The following is a 19,307-nucleotide window of genomic DNA, read 5'->3' on the forward strand; positions in this document are numbered from 1 at the left end:
GTAAACATTTTAAACAAGATTTTTAATAATCAACATTTCAGTAGCTTTCTTTTAATGAGCACATGCTATAACTAAAATGTACATAGACAGACTGAATTAATATAATGATGTAAATTGGGCAAGAACATTAGGAGAAGATAATAAGAGGAAGGGTTATATGCATTTACTTTTGCATAGATGGAAACAAAGCGTAAGCAAGGGGGAAACAAACAGAAATGATGAATCACTAGCTACAGGTCTCTAATTCCCTGCAGCGTTCTAAGTGTCTACTGTGTAGTCCTCTGCACTCATGAGTTGTGGATCTATAAAGTTAATGAAATTAATTTCTGAGATTTTACCTACCCAGATCTGAGTGGGCAGAAATTAAAAGTATAGTATATTGGGAATCGGGCTGTAGCGCAGTGGGTTACGCGCAGGTGGCGCAAAGCACATGGACTGGAGTAAGGATCCCGGTTCAAGCCCCAGCTCCCCACCTGCAGGGGAATTGCTTCACAAGCTGTGAAGCAGGTCTGCAGGTGTCTATCTTTCTCTCCCTCTCGCTGTCTTCCCCCTCCTCTCTCCATTTCTCTCTGTCCTATCCAACAATAACGACAACAATAATAACTACAATAAAACAACAAGGGCAACAAAAGGGAATAAATAAATAAAATTAATTTTTTAAAAAGTATGATATAAAGCATTACTCTGTGCTTTTTTTTTTTTTTTTTACAAAACCTTAATTAAATCTCTAAAGCACAGAAATTAGGAGCAGTGATATATTATAGCTCACTTAACAGGGTGTCTGCTTTGCCATGTGTGGGGCTCAGGAATGAACCCCTGAGTTCCATAACACTAGGGGACACTTCACAGCTGTGCTTTCTCCCTTTTTCTTTGACAGTGTCTCTTTATATGAAAAATTAGACTTGAAACAATGGCAAAAATAATTAAGTACAAAGACATAAATCTGTCCTTGTTAGTAAATAATCTGACAAATAAGAGCTCTGCTTCAGCACAAGATTCCCCCCCCCCAAATTAGTATGTGTGTGTGTGTGTGTGTGTGTGTATCTCCAAAATATTGGGGGATTTTTCTACAAAAATAAATGAAGTCTTTATGTTAACTAAATTCCTATAGAGAACACGATTTTATTTATGTATATATGTATGTGTGTGTGTATATCTCCAAAATATTGGGGAATTTTTCTACAAAAATAAATGAAGTCTTTATGTTAACTAAATTCCTACAGAGTGCAAGATTTTATTTTCTCTAAGGAACTTTAATAAAAATAAGAGTGTCCGTGTGATTCTTCAAAATGTATTTTTGTTTTAATTTTAGCAGAATGTATTTTACATAAGGTCTGTGTAAAAGAGTTTACAGTGTCTATATATAATTAGTTAAATCATGAAGATCTATTGAATCAGATTAAAGAAATTGCTGAATTGAGAATCGGAGGATAAAGTAGAATGTCTGCTTAATATGACAAAGAGGCTTTGGTGTACAGTTAAAGTCTCATATGATTTGCTTTTCTGTAATATTATACGAGTTCATAAATTGATCTCCTGCTAGCAATATGTGGGACATTGAGTTTTGGTTGTGAGGCCTTCTGATAATTTTATTTTGAACTTTTGAATGTGTTTTTATTCCGAAGGTCTGGGAATCGGGAACATGTTCTATGTTTTTTATGAAGACGGAATCAAAGTGATACAGCCCATAGAATGTGAATTTCAGAGGCACATTAAACCTAGTGAAAAACTCCTTGGATTTCAGGCAAGTGTTTTTGAAAAAATGTACTTTCATGCTTCTATTTTGCTAAATAGAACTGGGTTTTAGAAATGTAATGGAATCTAAAGATAAGTGAGGTTTGTATTAGAAAGTAGTTACTGAGCATAATACTGAATATTACTCTATGAAACTTTGATTTATTTTAATTAGTGATTTAATAATGATTGGAAAGATTGTGGTATAAGAGGAGGTACAGGAGTCAGGTGGTAGCACAGTGGGTTAAGCGCACGTGGCGCAAAGCACACGGACTGGAGTAAGGATCCAGGTTCAAGCCCATGGCACCCCACTTTCAGGGGAGTCACTTCACAGGCGGTAATGCAGGTCTGCAGGTGTCTTTCTCTCCCCATCTCCATCTTCCCCTCCTCTCTCCATTTCTCTCTGTCCTATCCAACAACAATGGCATCAATAACAACAACATTAATAAATACAAGGGCAACAAAAAGGAAATAAATAAATATTTTTTTAAAAAAAGAGGAGGTACAATTCTATACAATTCCAACCACCTGAGTTTCATATCCCCAACCTTCCACTGGAAGTTTCCTTATATTTATCTCCCTGGGAGTATGGACCAAATATCTTTATGGGGTGCAGAAGGTGGAAGGTCTGGCTTCTATAATTGCTTCTCCACTGGACATGGGCATTGAATGATTTTTTTTGTTTTAATTATATTTATTTATTAGATAGAGACAGGTATAAATCTAGAGGGTAGGGGGAGATAGAGAGGGAGAGAGACAGAGAGACACCTGCAGCCCTACTTGACTACTCGTGAAGCTTTCCCCCTACAGGCGGGGACCGAGGACTTGAACCTGGGTCCTTGTGCACTGTAACATGTGCATTCAACCAGATGTGCCACCACCCAGTTCCAAAAGTTTGATTTTTGAAAAGAAACCCAATATGTAATGCATTTCAAATAGTTTAATTATAATTAAAGATGAAATAGAAATACAATATCAAAAAAATCAGCACAAAATTTAACCTAGTCTTTAATTTAGAATGACATTCAATATAATAGGTACAGCTTGCTTAAAAAATTAAAAGTAAAAAGCAATTTAATTTCATTTTCTTGACGTTTCAATTCAGTGAACAGTTTATTTTGACATGAAAACTAAAAGAAAAAATGTATATTAATTTGCATATGCCTTAATTTGCTGGAAATATATTTTTGGTAAAATATTTTTGCCGCATTCAGAAAGGAATGTTGCAGGGGAGACAGCATAATGGTTATGCAAACAGATTCTCATGCCTGAGGCTCTAAAGTTCCAGTTTCAATTCCTCTGCACCACCATAAGCCTGAGCTGAGCAGTGCTCTGATGTTTCTCTCTCTCTCTCTCTCTCTCTGCATCTCTCTCAAAAATAAAATTAATAAAAATTTTTTTTTAAAAAAAAAGGAATGTCTAACAAAATGTGTATAGTAGTGCTTATGCATTACATTGTTATTATTATTATTTATTTTCTTCAGGGTAATCGCTAGGGCTAAAAGCTGGCATATGAATCCACTACTCCTGAAGGCCATTATTTTATTTTCTTTATTGACTTTTTTCTATTGTATTCCATAGAATAGAGAGAAATTGAGAAGGGAGGGGCAGATGGAGAGGAAGAGAGAAAAAAGAGACACCTACAGAACTGCTTTATCAGTTGTGAAGCAGCCTCACTGCAGGTGGGGAGCTAGGGTTTGAACCCAGGTCCTTGGGTGGGTCCACCACCTGGTCCCTGCTTAGACATTTTACAACATAATAAATTATCTTTTTATATTGCTAGGTTTTTTGTGTTTTTTTAGGTAATGGCGAGTATACTAAAATATGTAGTAATAAAGCTATATTATCCATATCATTCTGTATGATACCCCAGAGTGACAACTGTAGACTTTTCATGGATTATTCTCTTGAAATTATTTCTTAAACTGGCATGGCTGTAAGATGTTAGTGACAAAGTTAATGTTATAATTTAGATGCTTTTCGTCCTGCACCTGTTTATAGCATAGCAGAAATGTTCATTTTCCATATACTGGTATATGGATGCAACAGTTTACCTATAAGTCACCACCTATAATGAAAAAAAAAAAGATAAATGAGTGTGTAATAAGATAGGTCAGCTTTATTCTATATAATCTGCAGAAGGGAAACGATCTAATTATCTTTTGAATAAAGGAAATCACTATTCAAAGAAATCTGTGATTATTTTAAAATAAATGAGACTGCTTTTAGGGGCTAAGTGTGGCACACCCAATAGCAAGCACACCAGTGCAAGAACCTGTGTTCAGCTCCAAGTTCATACCTGCTGGGTGGAAGCTTCATAAGCAGTGATGGAGGTCTCTTTTGCTTTTTCTTTTCTTTTCTCTTTTTATTTTATTTTTATTTTTTGCCTAGAGCACTGTTCAACTCTTGTTTATGGTGGTGCAGGGAACTGGCTTTAGGAACATTAGGCATGAAAATGTCTTTGCATAGATAGCCATTATGCTATCTACCCCCACTCTGTAGGTGTCTTTCTCTGTCTCCCTCATCTGTATCAAAATGTAGAAAGGAGAAAGAAAGAAAGAAAGAAAGAAAGAAAGAAAGAAAGAAAGAAAGAAAGAAAGAAAGAAAGAAAGAAAGAAAGAGGGAGGGAGGGAGGAAGGAAGGAAAGGAAGGAAGGAAGGAAGGAAGGAAGGAAGGAAGGAAGGAAGGAAGGAAGGAAGGAAGGAAGGAAAAAGACTGGAAAAATAGCATAATGGTTATACAATAAGATTTTCATGCATGAGATTCCCAGGTTCAAGCCCCAGCACTACACTAAGCCAGAACTAAGTACTCTAGTAATACTTTTTCTGTATCTCTCTTTGTGTATCTCTATCATTGCAAGAGGGGGGGTGCTGAGTGTGTGAGTGAGCCACCACCAATGGTGAAATTATTGTGTAGGCACTGAGTCCCAGTGATAACCATGGTGGCAATACAAAATAAATTTAAATTGATTTTCAAAGATAAAATGTTTTTAAATTTTTATTTATTTATTTAATATGTATTTTTTGTTGAATAAAGACAGGCAGAAATCAAGAGGGAAGGGGGTGATAGAGAACAGAGAGAGACAAAGAGACACCTGCAGCACCTCTTCACCACTTGCGAAGCTTCCCCCCTGCAGGTGGGAACTGGGAGTTCAAACCCAGGTTGTTGTGCATTGGGACATAATGCGCTCAACCAGGTGAGCCGTGATACGGGCCCCCTTGTAACTTTATTTTAAAAGAATCTATTTTAGATTGAAATCGTTCAGGATCTATGGAGTTAGCTCAGTAATACATTTTGTTATGTATGCTTGAAAGGTCGCTGGCATGACACATGACAGAGTAATCTGGAAATTCTTTCCTTCAAATGATTATTTTAAAATAAACATTTCAGTTACAGGATAGACTACTATATAGTGTTGTTACCATTCCAGTTAGGTATCACTTAACAGGTATAACAATTTTTGATAGTTTATAAAATCATTTTATTTATGCTCATGTAATATCAATATTAAGTGTTTTGATGATATATACTTGTGCATGTAAAATATCTGTAAACTATAAATATTTACTTCTAGTAAATTACATGAGTCAATTGTAGATCACTCATTTTTATAAAATAGTATCAGTGGGAAATATGAGTAAACACATAAGTTTAGGAAGCGTGGCATCTTCTGATAATTTAAGTCAAAGAAACATTTTGCAAAACAGTGTTTCTCTCTGGTGCCTGTATGACCACCAGAAGTGTATGAGTTGTACACATGAGAGAATTTGACACTTCAGTAGCTGATACTACTGAAAAGATCTGCAATAATCATTTTATTTTTCATAGCAAAACAGCAACCTTATGAGTGTGGTTTGCAAATCTCAAGACTAAGAATTATTTTACATATTAAGAAATAATTTGTATTTCAGCACCCAAAGAAGCAGATATATCAAAATTAAAGAAAAATATTTGATAGTTGTTCCTTAATTAGAAATACAAACCTGACAATTTTTCCTCCTTTTTGTTCACTACTTCTGAAGCATTTAGAAACCTTTACATCTTGTTGTATGTAACACAGGGACTTTCTATCATATTATTTATTTTCATTTTAACTATGCATTCAGACACATATATTCCATAACAGAAAAAACATGTAATTTCTGGGGGCTCTGAGTTAGAATATCTGATGTAGTAAGTTCTAAATGAGTAATTACTGTTTTGTCACTGTTAATCTATGCTTGTAGATAAGGGTGTTAGGTTGAAGAAAATGATTTAAAGCTATAATTATTGGTAATTGGTTTCTACTTCTTCATTTTTATAGTAAAGTATATATAACTTATAAAATGACGCATGTACATGAAGTGTATACTAAGAATACTAAAAAAGAAATGTTAAATCTTTTTGGCTTCTAACTTAGGGTTACTTTTGTTTATTTGTGGAATTGGGGTCTTGTACATGTTCAATTTTTTCACTGAAAGCAATTTTTTTTTTGCCTCCAGGGTTATCACTGGGCCTCAGTGCCTGCATTATGAATCCACTGTTTCTGTGGTCATTTTTTTTTTTTATTTTATTTTTTGGATAGAGTAGAGAGAAACTGAGAGGAGAGGGGGAAGGTAGTGAGGGAGACAGAAAGTTAGACACCTGCTGACTTGCTTCACTGCTTATGAAGTGACCTCTACCCCTGCAGGTAGGAAATGCCAACCAAGATCCTTGCACTTAAGTACTATGTGCACTTAACCCAGTGCAGCAATGCCTGCCACACCACAACTCAACTCATTTGTCCCCAAGGAAGAGGGGAAGGGGAGGGGGATACAGAGGGGAGAGGTGAGAGAGAGAGAGAGAGAGACCACAGCACCAGATTTCCTAGCACCTCTCCTATGATGTCAAAAGTAACCTGGGTATTGTGTAGCAATACAGACTTTCTGACAGGTGAACTTTCTCTCCAGCAGCTAGTTAGTGTTTTAGGAAAATGATGAAGTATTTTAAACTTTAAAGAACGAGAAATATATATCATATGGCCCAGCAACTACTGAACTACAACATCAAATAAGAATTCAAACCCAACATGTGAGCAAATGGCTATTCTTCCTTTTCATGGGGATATGCTCTTTGTTACCTCCTTTCCTATCTGTAAAACAAACAAACAAATAAACAAAAAACCTCCCTTTTCATGCAGGTGATGGAGCACCTGGTTAAGTGCATGCACTACCATGTGTAAGGCTCTGGGTTCAAGCCCCTGGTCTCCACCAACAGGAGGAAACTTCATAAGTGGTGAAGGAGTGCTGAATGTCTCTTTATCTCTCTCTTTTTTTATTTCTTTATTGGAGAATTAATGTTTTACATTCCGCAGTAAATACAGTAGTTTGTACATGCATAACATTTCTCAGTTTTCCATATAACAATACAACCCCCTCTTGGTCCTCTGTCATCATTTTTGGACCTGTATACTCCCCCTACACCCACCCAGGTGTCTTTTACTTTGGTGCAATACACCAACTCCAGTTCAGGTTCTCCAGTTCAGGTGCTTTCTCTTTTGATCTTGTTTTTCAACTTCTGCCTGAGAGTGAGATCATTCTATATTTATCCTTCCATTTCTGACATATTTCACATAACAATAATTTTTTTTAAATTTTATTTATTTATTCCCTTTTGTTACCCTTGTTGTTTTATTGTTGTAGTTATTATTGTTGTTGTCGTTGTTGGATAGGACAGAGAGAAATGGAGAGAGGAGGGGAAGACAGAGAGGAGGAGAGAAAGATAAACACCTGCAGACCTGCTTCACCGCCTGTGAAGCGACTCCCCTGCAGGTGGGGAGCCGGGGTTCGAACCGGGATCCTTATGCCGGTCCTTGTGCTTTGCGCCACCTGCGCTTAACCCGCTGCGATACAGCCCGACTCCCAACAATAATTTTTAAAGGTCCACTCAAGATCAGCTGAAAATGGTGAAGTCACCATTTTTTATAGCTGAGTAGTATTCCATTGTGTATATATACCAAAACTTGCTCAGTCACTCATCTGTTGTTGGACACCTGGGTTGCTTCCAGGTTTTGTTTATTACAAATTATGCTGCTCAATTATCTTTTGGATATCATCAGGCAATACAGTATGGTGTGAGGTTACAAAATTAACATACAAAAGTCAGTGGCATTCCTATATGCAAACACTAAGAAGAAGTTGAAATCCAGAAATCAATTCCTTTTACTATAGCAACAAAAACAATAAAATATCTAGGAATAAACCTAACCAAAGAAGTGAAAGACTTGTATATTGAAAATTATGAGTCACTCCTCAAGGAAATTGAAAAAGACACAAAGAAGTAGAAAGATTTTCCATGTTCAGGGTTGGAAGAATTAACATCATCAAAATAAATATACTACATAAGCCATATACAAATTTAATGCTATCCCCATCAAGATCCCAACTACAATTTTTAGGAGAATAGAACAAATGTTACAAATGTTTATTTGTAACCAGAAAAGACCTAGAATTGCCAAAACAATCTTGAGAAGAAAGAACAGAGCTGGAAGCATCACACATTCTCAGATCTCAAATTGTATTATAGGGCCATTGTCATCAAAACTGCTTGGTACTGGAACATGAATAGACAGAAACACTGACCAGTGGAATAGAATTGATAGCCTGGAAGTAAGCCCCCACATATATGCATATCTAATATTTGACAAAGGTGCCCAAACTATTAAATGGGGAAAGCAGAATCTCTTCAACAAATGGAAAAAATGGGTTGAAAAATGCAGAAGAATGAAACTGAAACACTATTTCACCAAATACAAAAGTAAATTCCAAGTGGATCAAGGTCTTAGATGTTAGACCACAAACTATCAGATATTTAGAGGAAAATATTGGCAGAACGCTTTTCTGCATAAATTTGAAAGAAATCCTAAATGAAACAAATCCAATGACAAAGAAGACTAAGGCAAGCATAAACCTATGGGACTACATCAAATTAAAAAGCTTCTGCAAAGCAAAAGAAACCACTACCCAAACCAAGAGACCCCTCACAGAATGGGAGAAGATCTTTACATGCCATACATTAGACAAGAGGCTAATAACCAGAATATATAAAGAACTTGCAAATCTCAACAACAAATAATTCCATCCAAAAATGGGGGAGGACATAGACAGAATATTCACCACAGAAGAGTTCCAAAAGGCCTAGAAACACATGAAAAAATGCTCCAAGTCTCTGATTGTCTCCTCTTCTTCTAGCGTTTGCCTCTGATTGTCTCTGATGCAAATAAAGACAACAATGAGATTTCACTTCATTCCTGTGAGAATGTCATACATCAGAAAAGGTAACAGCAGCAAACGCTGGAGAGGTTGTGGGGTCAAAGGAACCATACTGCACTACTGGTAGGAATGTCAATTGGTCCAAACTCTATGGAGAACAGTCTGGAGACCTCTCAGAAGGCTAGAAATGGACCTACCCTATGATCCTGCAATTCCTCTCCTGGGGATATATCCTAAGGAATCCAACACACCCATCCAAAAAGATCTGTGTACACATATGTTCTTGGCAACACAATTTGTAATAAACAAAACCTGGAAGCAACCCAGGTGTCCAACAACAGATGAGTGGCTGCGCAACTTGTGGTATATATATACAATGGACTACTACTCAGCTAAAAAAATGGTGACTTCACCGTTTTCAGCTGATCTTGGGTGGACCTTGAAAAATTATTGTTATGTGAAATAAGTCAGAAACGGAAGGATAAATATGGGATGATCTCACTCTCAGGCAGAAGTTGAAAAACAAGATCAGAAGAGAAAAAGGAGAACCTGAACTGGATTGATGTATTGCACCAAAGTAAAAGACTCTGGGGTGTGTGGGTGGGGAGAATACAGATCCAAGAAGGATGACAGAGGACCTAGAGGGGGTTGTATTGTTATATGTAAAACTGGGAAATGTTATGCATGTACAAACTATTGTATTTACTGTCAAATGTAAAACATTAATTCCCCAATAAAGAAATTTTTAAAAAAATTGTGCTGCTAAGAACATGTGTACACAGATCTTTTTGGATGGGTGTGTTGGGTTCCTTAGGATATATCCCCCGGAAAAGGAATTGCAGGGTCATAGAATAGGTCCATTTCTAGCCTTCTGAGAGTTCTCCAGACTGTTCTCCACAGAGGTTGGACCAACTTACATTCCCACCAGCAGTGTAGTAGGGTTCCTTTGACCCCACAACCTCTCCAGCGTTTATTGCTGCTACCTTTTCTGATATATGACATTCTCACCTGAGTGAAGTGGTATCTCATTGTTGGTTTTATTTGCATTTCTCTGACAATCAAAGACTTGAAACATTTTTTTTCATGTGTTTCTCGCCTTTTGGATCTCTTCTATAGTGAATATTCTGTCCATGACCTCTCCCCATTTTTCGATGGGGTCATTTATTTTCTTACGGTTGAGTTTGACAAGCTGGTCAGTGTACCTATTCATGTTCCAGTACCAAGCAGTTTTGATGACAATGGCCCTATAATATAATTTGAGATCTGGGAATGCGTAATACCTCCAGTTTTGTTCTTTCTTCTCAAGATTGTTTTGGCAATTCAAGTCTTTTCTGGTTCCAAATAAACATTTGTAACATTTGTTCTATTCTCCTAAAAAATGTGGTTGGGGTCTTTATGGGGTTAGCATTCAATTTGTAGATGGCTTTTGGGCATACTCATTTTGATGATGTTAATTCTTCCAACCCCTGAACATGGAAAATCTTTCCACTTCTTTGTGTCTTTTTCAATTTCCTTGAGGAGTGACTCATAATTTTCAATATACAAGTCTTTCACTTCTTTTGTTAGGTTTATTTCTAGATATTTCATTGACTTTGTTACTATAGTGAAAGGAATTGATTTCTGGATTTCAACTTCTTCTAAGTTAGTGTTTGCATGTAGGAATGCCACTGACTTTTGTATGTTAATTTTGTAACCTCATACCATACTGTATTGCCTGATGATTTCTAAACGCTTCTTGCTGGATTTCTTAGGTGTTTCTATGTATACTATCATGTCGTCTGCAAATAGGAAGAAATCTTTTATGGATTTAATGTTGTCTAGACTAGAGAAGTTCTCAGCTGTTATGTCATGAAGAATGCTTTCTTCCCCTCCCTCTCTTTTTTCCTCTGGTAAGCCAATCTCTTCCAATCTGTATGCCTTTAATTCCTTGCTCCTTCCTGCTTGCTATGGCAAGATCTTCCAATACCATATTGAATACCATGGTGATAGTGGGCAGCCCTGTCTAGCACCTGATCTGAAGGGAAATGCTTCCAGTTTTTCACCATTGAGTATGATGTTGGTTGTAGGTTTCTTATATATAGACTCCACTATCTTCAGGAATTTTCTATCTATTCCTATTTTTTGTAGTATTTTGATCATAAAGGGATGTTGTATTTCGTCAAAGGCTTTCTCTACATCTACTGATATGATCATGTGGCTTTTGCTCTTCCTTTTTTTGAGGTGGTGGTTCATGTTGATTGATTTACATATATTAAAGCAACCTTGCCCCCCTGGGATAGACCCCATTTGGTCATGATGAACTATCTTTTTAATATACTGCTGTATCTGGTTGGCTAGAATTTTGTTCAGTATTTTAGTATCTATGTTCATCAGAGATATTGGTTTGTTGTTTTCTTTTTTGGTTGTATCCATGTCTGTTTTTGGTATCAGAGTTATGTTGGCTTCATAAAAGGTGGACTGGAGTATTCCATTGTCTTTGATCTTCTGGAAGACTTTTAAAAGTAGTGGTATTAGTTCTTCTTTGAAGGTGTTGTAGAATTCATTTGTAAAACCAGCTGGCCCAGAACTTGTATTCTTAGGAAGGTTTTTGATAACTGTTTCAATTTCATTATCTGTGATGGGTCTTTTCCTATTATGTAGTTCCTCTTTATCTAATTTTGGATGTTTGTAGGTATCTAGGAAATTGTCCATTTCTTCCAGGTTCTCTAGCTTTCAGGGCAGGCTTGGTGATAGTTTATTCTTTCAACTGTTGATTGTCTGAGAAGTTTCTTTATGCCTCCATCTAGTCTGAACAGTCTAGTAGGATAGCAGTCTTGTCTGAAAGCCTTTCTCATTGAGCACTCGATAAATATCTTGCCATTTTCTTCTGGCCTGTAGTGTTTGTGTAAACAAGTCTGCTGCTAATCTTATGGGCTTTCCTCTGTAGCCTTCAGGATCCTTTTCCTATCCATATCCATTCCCATTCTAAATATGATATGTCTTGGTGTCTTTAAGTCTGGGTTAATTCTGTTTGGGACCCTCAGAGCTTCTTGAACCTTTATGGATTTGATGTTGTCTAGACTAGAGAAGTTCTCAGATATTATGTCCTGAAGAATGCTTTCTTCCCCTCCCTCTCTTTTTTCCTCTGGTAAGCCAATAATGTGTATATTACTTCTTTTGAAGTCACCCCATAGGTCTTTGTTGTTATTTGCATTATCTCTTAATATCTTTTTGAGAACTCTTGCTCCTTTTTTTAGTTGTCTAAAATGTATCCTTGATCTTGCTAACTCTGTCTTCAGCCTCATTTATTCCATTCTCTCTCATCTCTTCTGTTTTCTGGAGTTCATTTATTTTGTTACCCTATTCTGATACTGTTTTAGCTTGTTCAGCTAGTTGTGTTCTTAGCTAAGCTATTTCAGCTTTCAGTTCTCTAATAAGCTTGAGATAATTAGTGTTTTCTTCCAGAGTCTCATTTGTTGTTTCTGTATTTCTAACGACAATTCTTTCAAACTCTTTACTCACTCCTATGATTATTTCCTCAACTAGTGTTTGTATGTTGACCTCATTATTTTGTGCTTCAACCTTTGGGGAGCTTTTAGCTGGACTCTTGTCCTGGTTCATTTCTCCAATATATATATTTTTTTGTTTAACCATTTTATATAGTATGTTATGAAGTCCCTCTCTCAGTACTTTCCAAATTACTGATCACTCTGGCCTAGATGACTTGTGTTTAAGTAAGGTATTTAAGGGTTCACAATTTTGGAAATTAACAGTTTTTTCAGTGTTATTTTATCCCCTAAGTTGAAGCACAGTGGCTTTTAAAGCCTCTTTTGTTCCTTTTCTTCCCTGTAGGCAATGGGAGTCTGAGGGCTATACTATAATTGGCTTCTTAGCTTAATCACTCACACCAGATTAAGATTTCAAAAAGGATGAGGTGATACAATACAGAAGTTATGAAAGAGACTCTCACATCCCAAGGATCCAAAGCTCAATTCAGCTCTGCCAACCCGGGGAGTACTTCTAGGCCCAGTGAGTTTCTAAACAGGTCCTGTTCATAGTCTGTAGGTTCTGAGGCAGCTATTCACTATGTTCTCATCAGGAGAACAACAGAGAAAGGCTCCCACCACACAGCCCCACCACTAGGCCACCAAGGTGTAGATTTTCTCCAGAGTTTCCTGGTTAATTTTCTGTCTCCTGATGTCAGCACAGTGCCTCCTTCCTGCTGCTCCAGCCTCTGAGGGAAGTAGCAATGGAGACTCACAGTTGCAACTGGTGAGTCTTAGGGGAGTCCTCTCCTCCCTTCAGCAGTCTTTTTGTCGGTAAAACAGAATGGAGGTGTTGCCTCAACCTGTAAACTGCTAGACTCTTGCCAACCACTTAGTCTCTCCCTAGGCTCCTCTCTGTCCACGAGCCACACTTATTTGTACTCACTTGTGATTTGGTGGATTCCTGATTCGTTTTAGTTTTGCCTTGTTGTGGCTCCAGATTATCTACTTTGCTATTCCTAGTTGACCTGGGAGAGGAGAGAAACACAGCTGCTGCTCCATACCCCCACCTCCGGAAGTCTCTCTCTTCCTTTCAATATCCCCTTTCTCTCTTTATTTTTGTCTCTTGCAAAAAATAAATAAATAAATAAATAAAATACTTCTTTAAATCCACTCTTCATTAAAAAAAACTAAAATATCCAAAGCCATCAAAAATATTCTCCAAAAGCACATTACTTAAGTCTTAAGTCAAATTGTAAAACATGGTTAGCTTATATTCTGAAACAGTTCACATAAACCATAGTTAGACACTTGTTCCATTAGTATTTGTATTCTTAACATGATTAGTACATTGCCCTTATATGTGTAGATAGTGTAGCATTTTTTAAAGAATTTGATGAATTTCAACTTGGGACCGGGTGGTGGCACATCTGGTTGAGGGCACTTACTAGACTGCAAGGACCTGGGTTCAAGCCATGTCAGGGGGAGCTTCACGAATGGTGAAGCAGGTCTGCAGGTCTCTCTCTCTCTCTCTCTCTCTCTCTCTTTGCCTCTGTCTCTCTGCCTTGCTCTCTCTTCCTCTCTCCATTTCTCTCCCTTTCTCCCTCTCTCCTTCTCTCTCTGTCTCCTCTCACTTTCACTCCATTCCCTCTCAATTTCTGGCTGTCTCTAATAAATAAATAAAAATAAAAAACTTTAAATTATTTTAATTTTAAGAGCTTGAGGATATACACACTTTTATAAATTAAGTTTAAAATGATCCATCCAATTTTCTTTTTTCCTTTGTACTTAAAATTTTATTAGTGAATTAATATTGGTTTATAAAATTACAAAACAATAGGGATATCACTCTGCACCATTCTCACCATCAGAGTTCTGTATCCCCATTCCATCCATTGAAAGTAACAATTGTTCTTCCATTGTTGCAGTTATGGATTGACTGCTACTTATATAACTATCAATATATATGTATATATATATATATATATATATATATATGCCAATTTTTCTATGTCCCTGCCTTCTCTTCTAAGTCACACCCATCTGTACTTCTTTTTTTTTTTTCCTTTTTTCCCTTTTGTTGCCCTTGTTGTTTATCACTGTCATTGTTGTTATTATTGTTGTTATTGCTTTCATTGTTGCTGGATAGGACAGAGAGAAATGGAGAGAGGAAGGGAATACAGAGGGGGGTAGAGAAAGATAGACACCTGCAGATCTGCTTCACCACCTGTGAATTGAACCCCTTGCAGGTTGGGAGCCTGGGTCTTGAACCCGGATCCTGATGCAGGTCCATGTGCTTTCTGCCATGTGCACTTAACCACCTACCTGTGCTACCGAATGCCCTTCCATTTTTCCTCTTCTTTCTCTCTGGGTCCTATTGGAATTGGAGTTCAGAGCCCTCTGTTCATCTCCCCCCCCTATCATTTCTCTGCTTCTGGGAGAATTTTCTGGATTGAAAATTTTCTAAGAAGTTTAGAAAAGAGTTCTGGCTTCTGCAATTGTGTTGCCACTGGACATGGGTATTGGCAGGTGATCCATACTCCCAGCCTGCTTCTGTATTTATTTAGTGGGGTGGGGCTCTGGAGAAGTTGATTCCATTATACACTTGCGATGTGGTCTGCCCAGAGATGTCAGAATGGCATCATGATTGCTCTGTAACTTACTGACTGAAAGGTGGTAAGATATAAAACAGGACAAGATGATTATTGATCAGAACAAACAAAAAATATATCAGATGAGAATAGGGATCTTAGGGTGGAAAGAAGTGAAGAAGTCTATTTTAGGTATGTTCTTAGGGCCTATGACTTTCGTAAAGTTTTTGTTTGAGTTTGATAGCTAACGTGGAGGTGGACATAAATACTGTCTGGGAAAGTGGTGTCAGAGTTGAGAATAGGGCTAGAAAGCTGGATTAGGGGAGAGAATAGCTCCCAAACTTGAATAAAATCTATGAATAAAATTAGTTGTTTACCCCATCAACCTGGCCCAGGGCCCTTGTGTATTCATATTTAACACAGGGGCCTTCGCAACCTCTGAGACCCTGTCTGTCTGAGCTCCTAGTTCATGGTCACAACTGGGAAAATTCTAGGCTGTACTCACTTCAGAATCAGTCTTCTTCTGGTGGCAGAGTTGGATGACCCAGCCTCCCTTTGGAGAGTGGGGCAGTCCCTACCACTGCTACTTTATAGAGAAGCTTGGAGTGACCCAGGAGAGGGCTAAAGATATTGCTCTTGATGGAAGTGACCATTGATGGTGCAGAGGGATCTATAAGAGGTCTAGGCCCATCATATATGTGTGGATATGTCTAATTTTCTACTCACCTTTATATTTACTTATTTATTTTATTTTAATTTTTTATTATCTTTATTTATTGGATAGAGACAGCCAGAAATTGAGAGGGTAGGGGAGATAGAGGGGGAGAGCAAAAGATAGACACCTGCATCCCTGCTTCAACACTTGAAAAGCTTTCCTTCTGCAGGTGGGGACGAGGGGCTCGAACCCGGGTCCTTGAGCACTATAACATGTGCACTCAACCAGGTCTGCCACCAGCCAGTCCCATCTCTTGTTTATATTTATTCATGCTTTACAACACCTATAAGACAGTTTCCTTCCAATTCATTTATGAAAAGTGTTCCATAGGATAAGTTATTATTGGGTAGTTTCATATTAATTATATTCTCTTGGGTCTACTCATTCAGGATCACATATTTAAAATGCACTGTGCAGATTCTCTGTAGAAATAGTTCAGAGTTATAGGAAAAAAGATTGCTCATCTGAATTTTAGAAGGTAAATGTTTTGAGTGCAAGTAGTGGAAATGAATCTTTTGGATTCATTTTTATCTCATGAAAAGAGAAAAAAATGTAATAAACATATAAAAACATTTTTCCCAAAGTCACTGTTGATATTAAAAGTATCCCAGTGCAATTCATTGGCCAGTAAAGATTAGATACAAACGTATATATTTAGAATGCAGAATCTTCCTTCAAACCTCACAGAAGATGCTATTTGCTTGCTCTAAATAAAAATTCAATTCTTATACAATGTCAGATTGCATCAGTTCCCTACTTTTGATAGTTTGTTGGTGGATAATTCATACAACTTTTTAGCTATACTTTCATCTTTTTTTCCCTCTCTTGTTTTTTCATTATGTAACCTGCTAGATAGGATTCTCATTATATTTATCTTGTACACATGATTTCATCTTGTCACCTACAGTATGAACTTCAAGAAAATAGAGTTCTGTTCCAGATTTATGGATCTAGAAATCAAACTGAAGTAGGAATGGCAAAATGTTTAAGTTAGCAGGGTCAAGGATGAAAACGTTTTCATGATTCTTGTTTTCAACTGTGTCATCTTTGTCTATTTTTAATGTCTAACTCTTTGTTGGCATCCACATGTGTGTTATGTGTGTAATGGGAATTAGTACATATGATTTTACCAATTCTTGGGCAATCTTTAATTCAAGCAGAAAAGAGAAGGAAAGAGAATAGAGCACTGGAGTGCTTTCCTGTGTCATGCAAGTCCCATATAAGCCAGACTCTAACATTTCAATGTAAATGGCAAGGTAGACATTTGGTACCCATTGAACTATCTCTCATAACTTCATTTACTGTTATGCTTATTTATTAAAGGTCTAGCGAGGGAGATGACTCAGTGGTAGAGCAGAGGACTCACTTGTGTGAGGCCCTGGGTTTAATGCTTGCTACTGAATTTTATAAAAGGCAGAGTTCCATGCCCTCTCTCACTATTGCTTTCATGTTTCTCACAAAGTCTTATAGGCAGTTTGGTATTTGGATTTTTTTTTTCCCAGCTCGATGTTCAGTTCTCTATATTCTACTTATGAATGAAGCCATCCAGTAGTTATAGTTTATCTCCTTATCTCACTAAGCATAATCACCCCTGGTGTTATCCATATTGCCCTAAAGGACACAGTATCTCTTTTTGTAATTGAAGAGTAGCATTCCATTAAATATATATATATATATATATATATATATATATATATATATATATATTCTTTTTATTTCCGGTCTCCAGGGTTAGCACTGGGGCTCAGTGCCTGCTCCTAGACGCCATTTTTTGTTGGACAGGAGAGAAATCCGGGGGGGGGGGGGGTGGGGGGACAGAGAGGAGGAGAGAAAGATAGACACCTGCAGACCTGCTTCACTGCAGATGGGGAGCTGGGGGCTGTAGATTGTTTGAGTTTTTATCTTTTGGATGTAGACTTTAGATTCCTTTATGTACAAAGTACTGGCTAGCAGTTACTAATTTTTTATATATTGAATTCAGTATATATATATATATATCTTTTGAATTCAATATATACATATATATCACAAAGATAATGGAAATGCTTCCTCATTTCTGCTCTCTGTAGGTCTTCATTCAAACTTAGCATAAATTACAAAGAAGGATAGAATGACAAAATGTTAAGCTTTTGTTCCTTTGTGATAACAGTGCTATCCTGCAAAGAGCTTTCTAAGGAGAGTCATGTAAACCATCTTTAATGATACTGTAGAAAATTACCCTGCAGTTTTAAAAGGAAATACATCATAAACTGGTCTTTGAAGCCCTAAACTCTTAGACAACTTCTAATCCCTCATTAAAAGTCATACTGTTTAAACATTTTTTTTTTTTTTGCGTGGGGGAGTCGGGCGGTAGCACCGCAGGTTAAGCACACGTGGCACAAAGCGCAATGACCTGCATGAGGATCCAGGTTAGAATTCCTGGCTCCCCACCTGCAGGGGAGTCGCTTCACAAGTGGTTAAGGTGTCTATCTTTCTCTTCCCCTCTGTCTTCCCCTCCTCTCTCCATTTCTTTCTGTCCTATCCAACAACAACGATAACAATAACAACAATAATAACTACAACAATAAAAAATAAAAAATAACATTTGTGTGTGTGTGTGTGTGTGTGTGTGTGTGTGTGTGTGTGTGTGTTTCCATTAGGCGTTAGGTATGTAAGCCTAACATTGGAGAGCAACTGCAGGATTCATGTAAATTCTAAAACAGCTGTGCAATGGTACTTCATAGCATACTGATTGCTTCAAATAATTCTATATAAGTGAGCATATAGTCTATTTCAAAATATTTAATAAGCATATCAAGTTATTGGGATTGGAAGTGATCAGAATCATGTGTGACTTAGACAATACATTGCAATAAAATTTAAGTACTTCATATGGGTAATAAAGATCCACACATATATGTACATATATGTAGTACATACATGTAGTTTATGCACTGTAGAATGATATATTTTTGCAATGACTTTGGACTTTTCAAATTTTTCAATATTTCTTTTTTTCTTAGTTTTTTAAAATTTTTAAAAATATTTATTACCCCTTTTGTTGCCCTTGTTGTTTTATTGTTGTAGTTATTATTATTGTTATTGATGTCATTGTAGTTGGATAGGACAGAGAGAAATGGAGAGAAGAGGGGAAGACAGAGAAGGGGAGAGAGAGACAGACACCTGCAGATCTGATTCACCGCCTGTGAAGCGACTCTCCTGCAGGTGGGGAGCCAGGGGCTCGAACCAGGATCCTTATGGCAGTCTCTGCGCTTTGCGCCACACGCGCTTAACCTGCTGCGCTACTGCCCAACTCCCAATTTTAAATATTTATAAGGGTTTAACTTAGAAAAATTAATCAGAAAAATGTTTATAAAACACCAAATTTTTTTATTTATGATTTATATAATGACAGAAATCTGCTTTATAGGCATCCTCTACTAATATATCTGGCACAGTGTTTACTTTAGTTCCACAGAAAGAACTTGTTTTTTCAAAGTCCTAGATTATCAAGATAAAAATAAAAATAATTCAAACAGCTTGTGGTTAAAAAATAGTTTCTTTCAGGTATATATTTTGCCCTAATTTATGGAGA

At 37.0% G+C, this 19,307-nt stretch overlaps 1 protein-coding gene across 1 annotated transcript in view; it reads left to right on the top strand.

Annotated features, from left to right (window-relative positions):
• FSTL5 (follistatin like 5) overlaps positions 1–19,307 on the top strand; it is a 736,076-nt gene that overhangs the window by 621,121 nt on the left and 95,648 nt on the right. The window contains exon 12 of the mRNA XM_007529584.3: positions 1,626–1,744. Within this exon, the coding sequence (XP_007529646.1) occupies positions 1,626–1,744 (119 nt within the window). The remainder of the gene's footprint in view (positions 1–1,625; positions 1,745–19,307) is intronic.

This window comes from Erinaceus europaeus, chromosome 19, assembly GCF_950295315.1.
Source record: "Erinaceus europaeus chromosome 19, mEriEur2.1, whole genome shotgun sequence".
NCBI classification, from domain to species: domain Eukaryota; kingdom Metazoa; phylum Chordata; class Mammalia; order Eulipotyphla; family Erinaceidae; genus Erinaceus; species Erinaceus europaeus.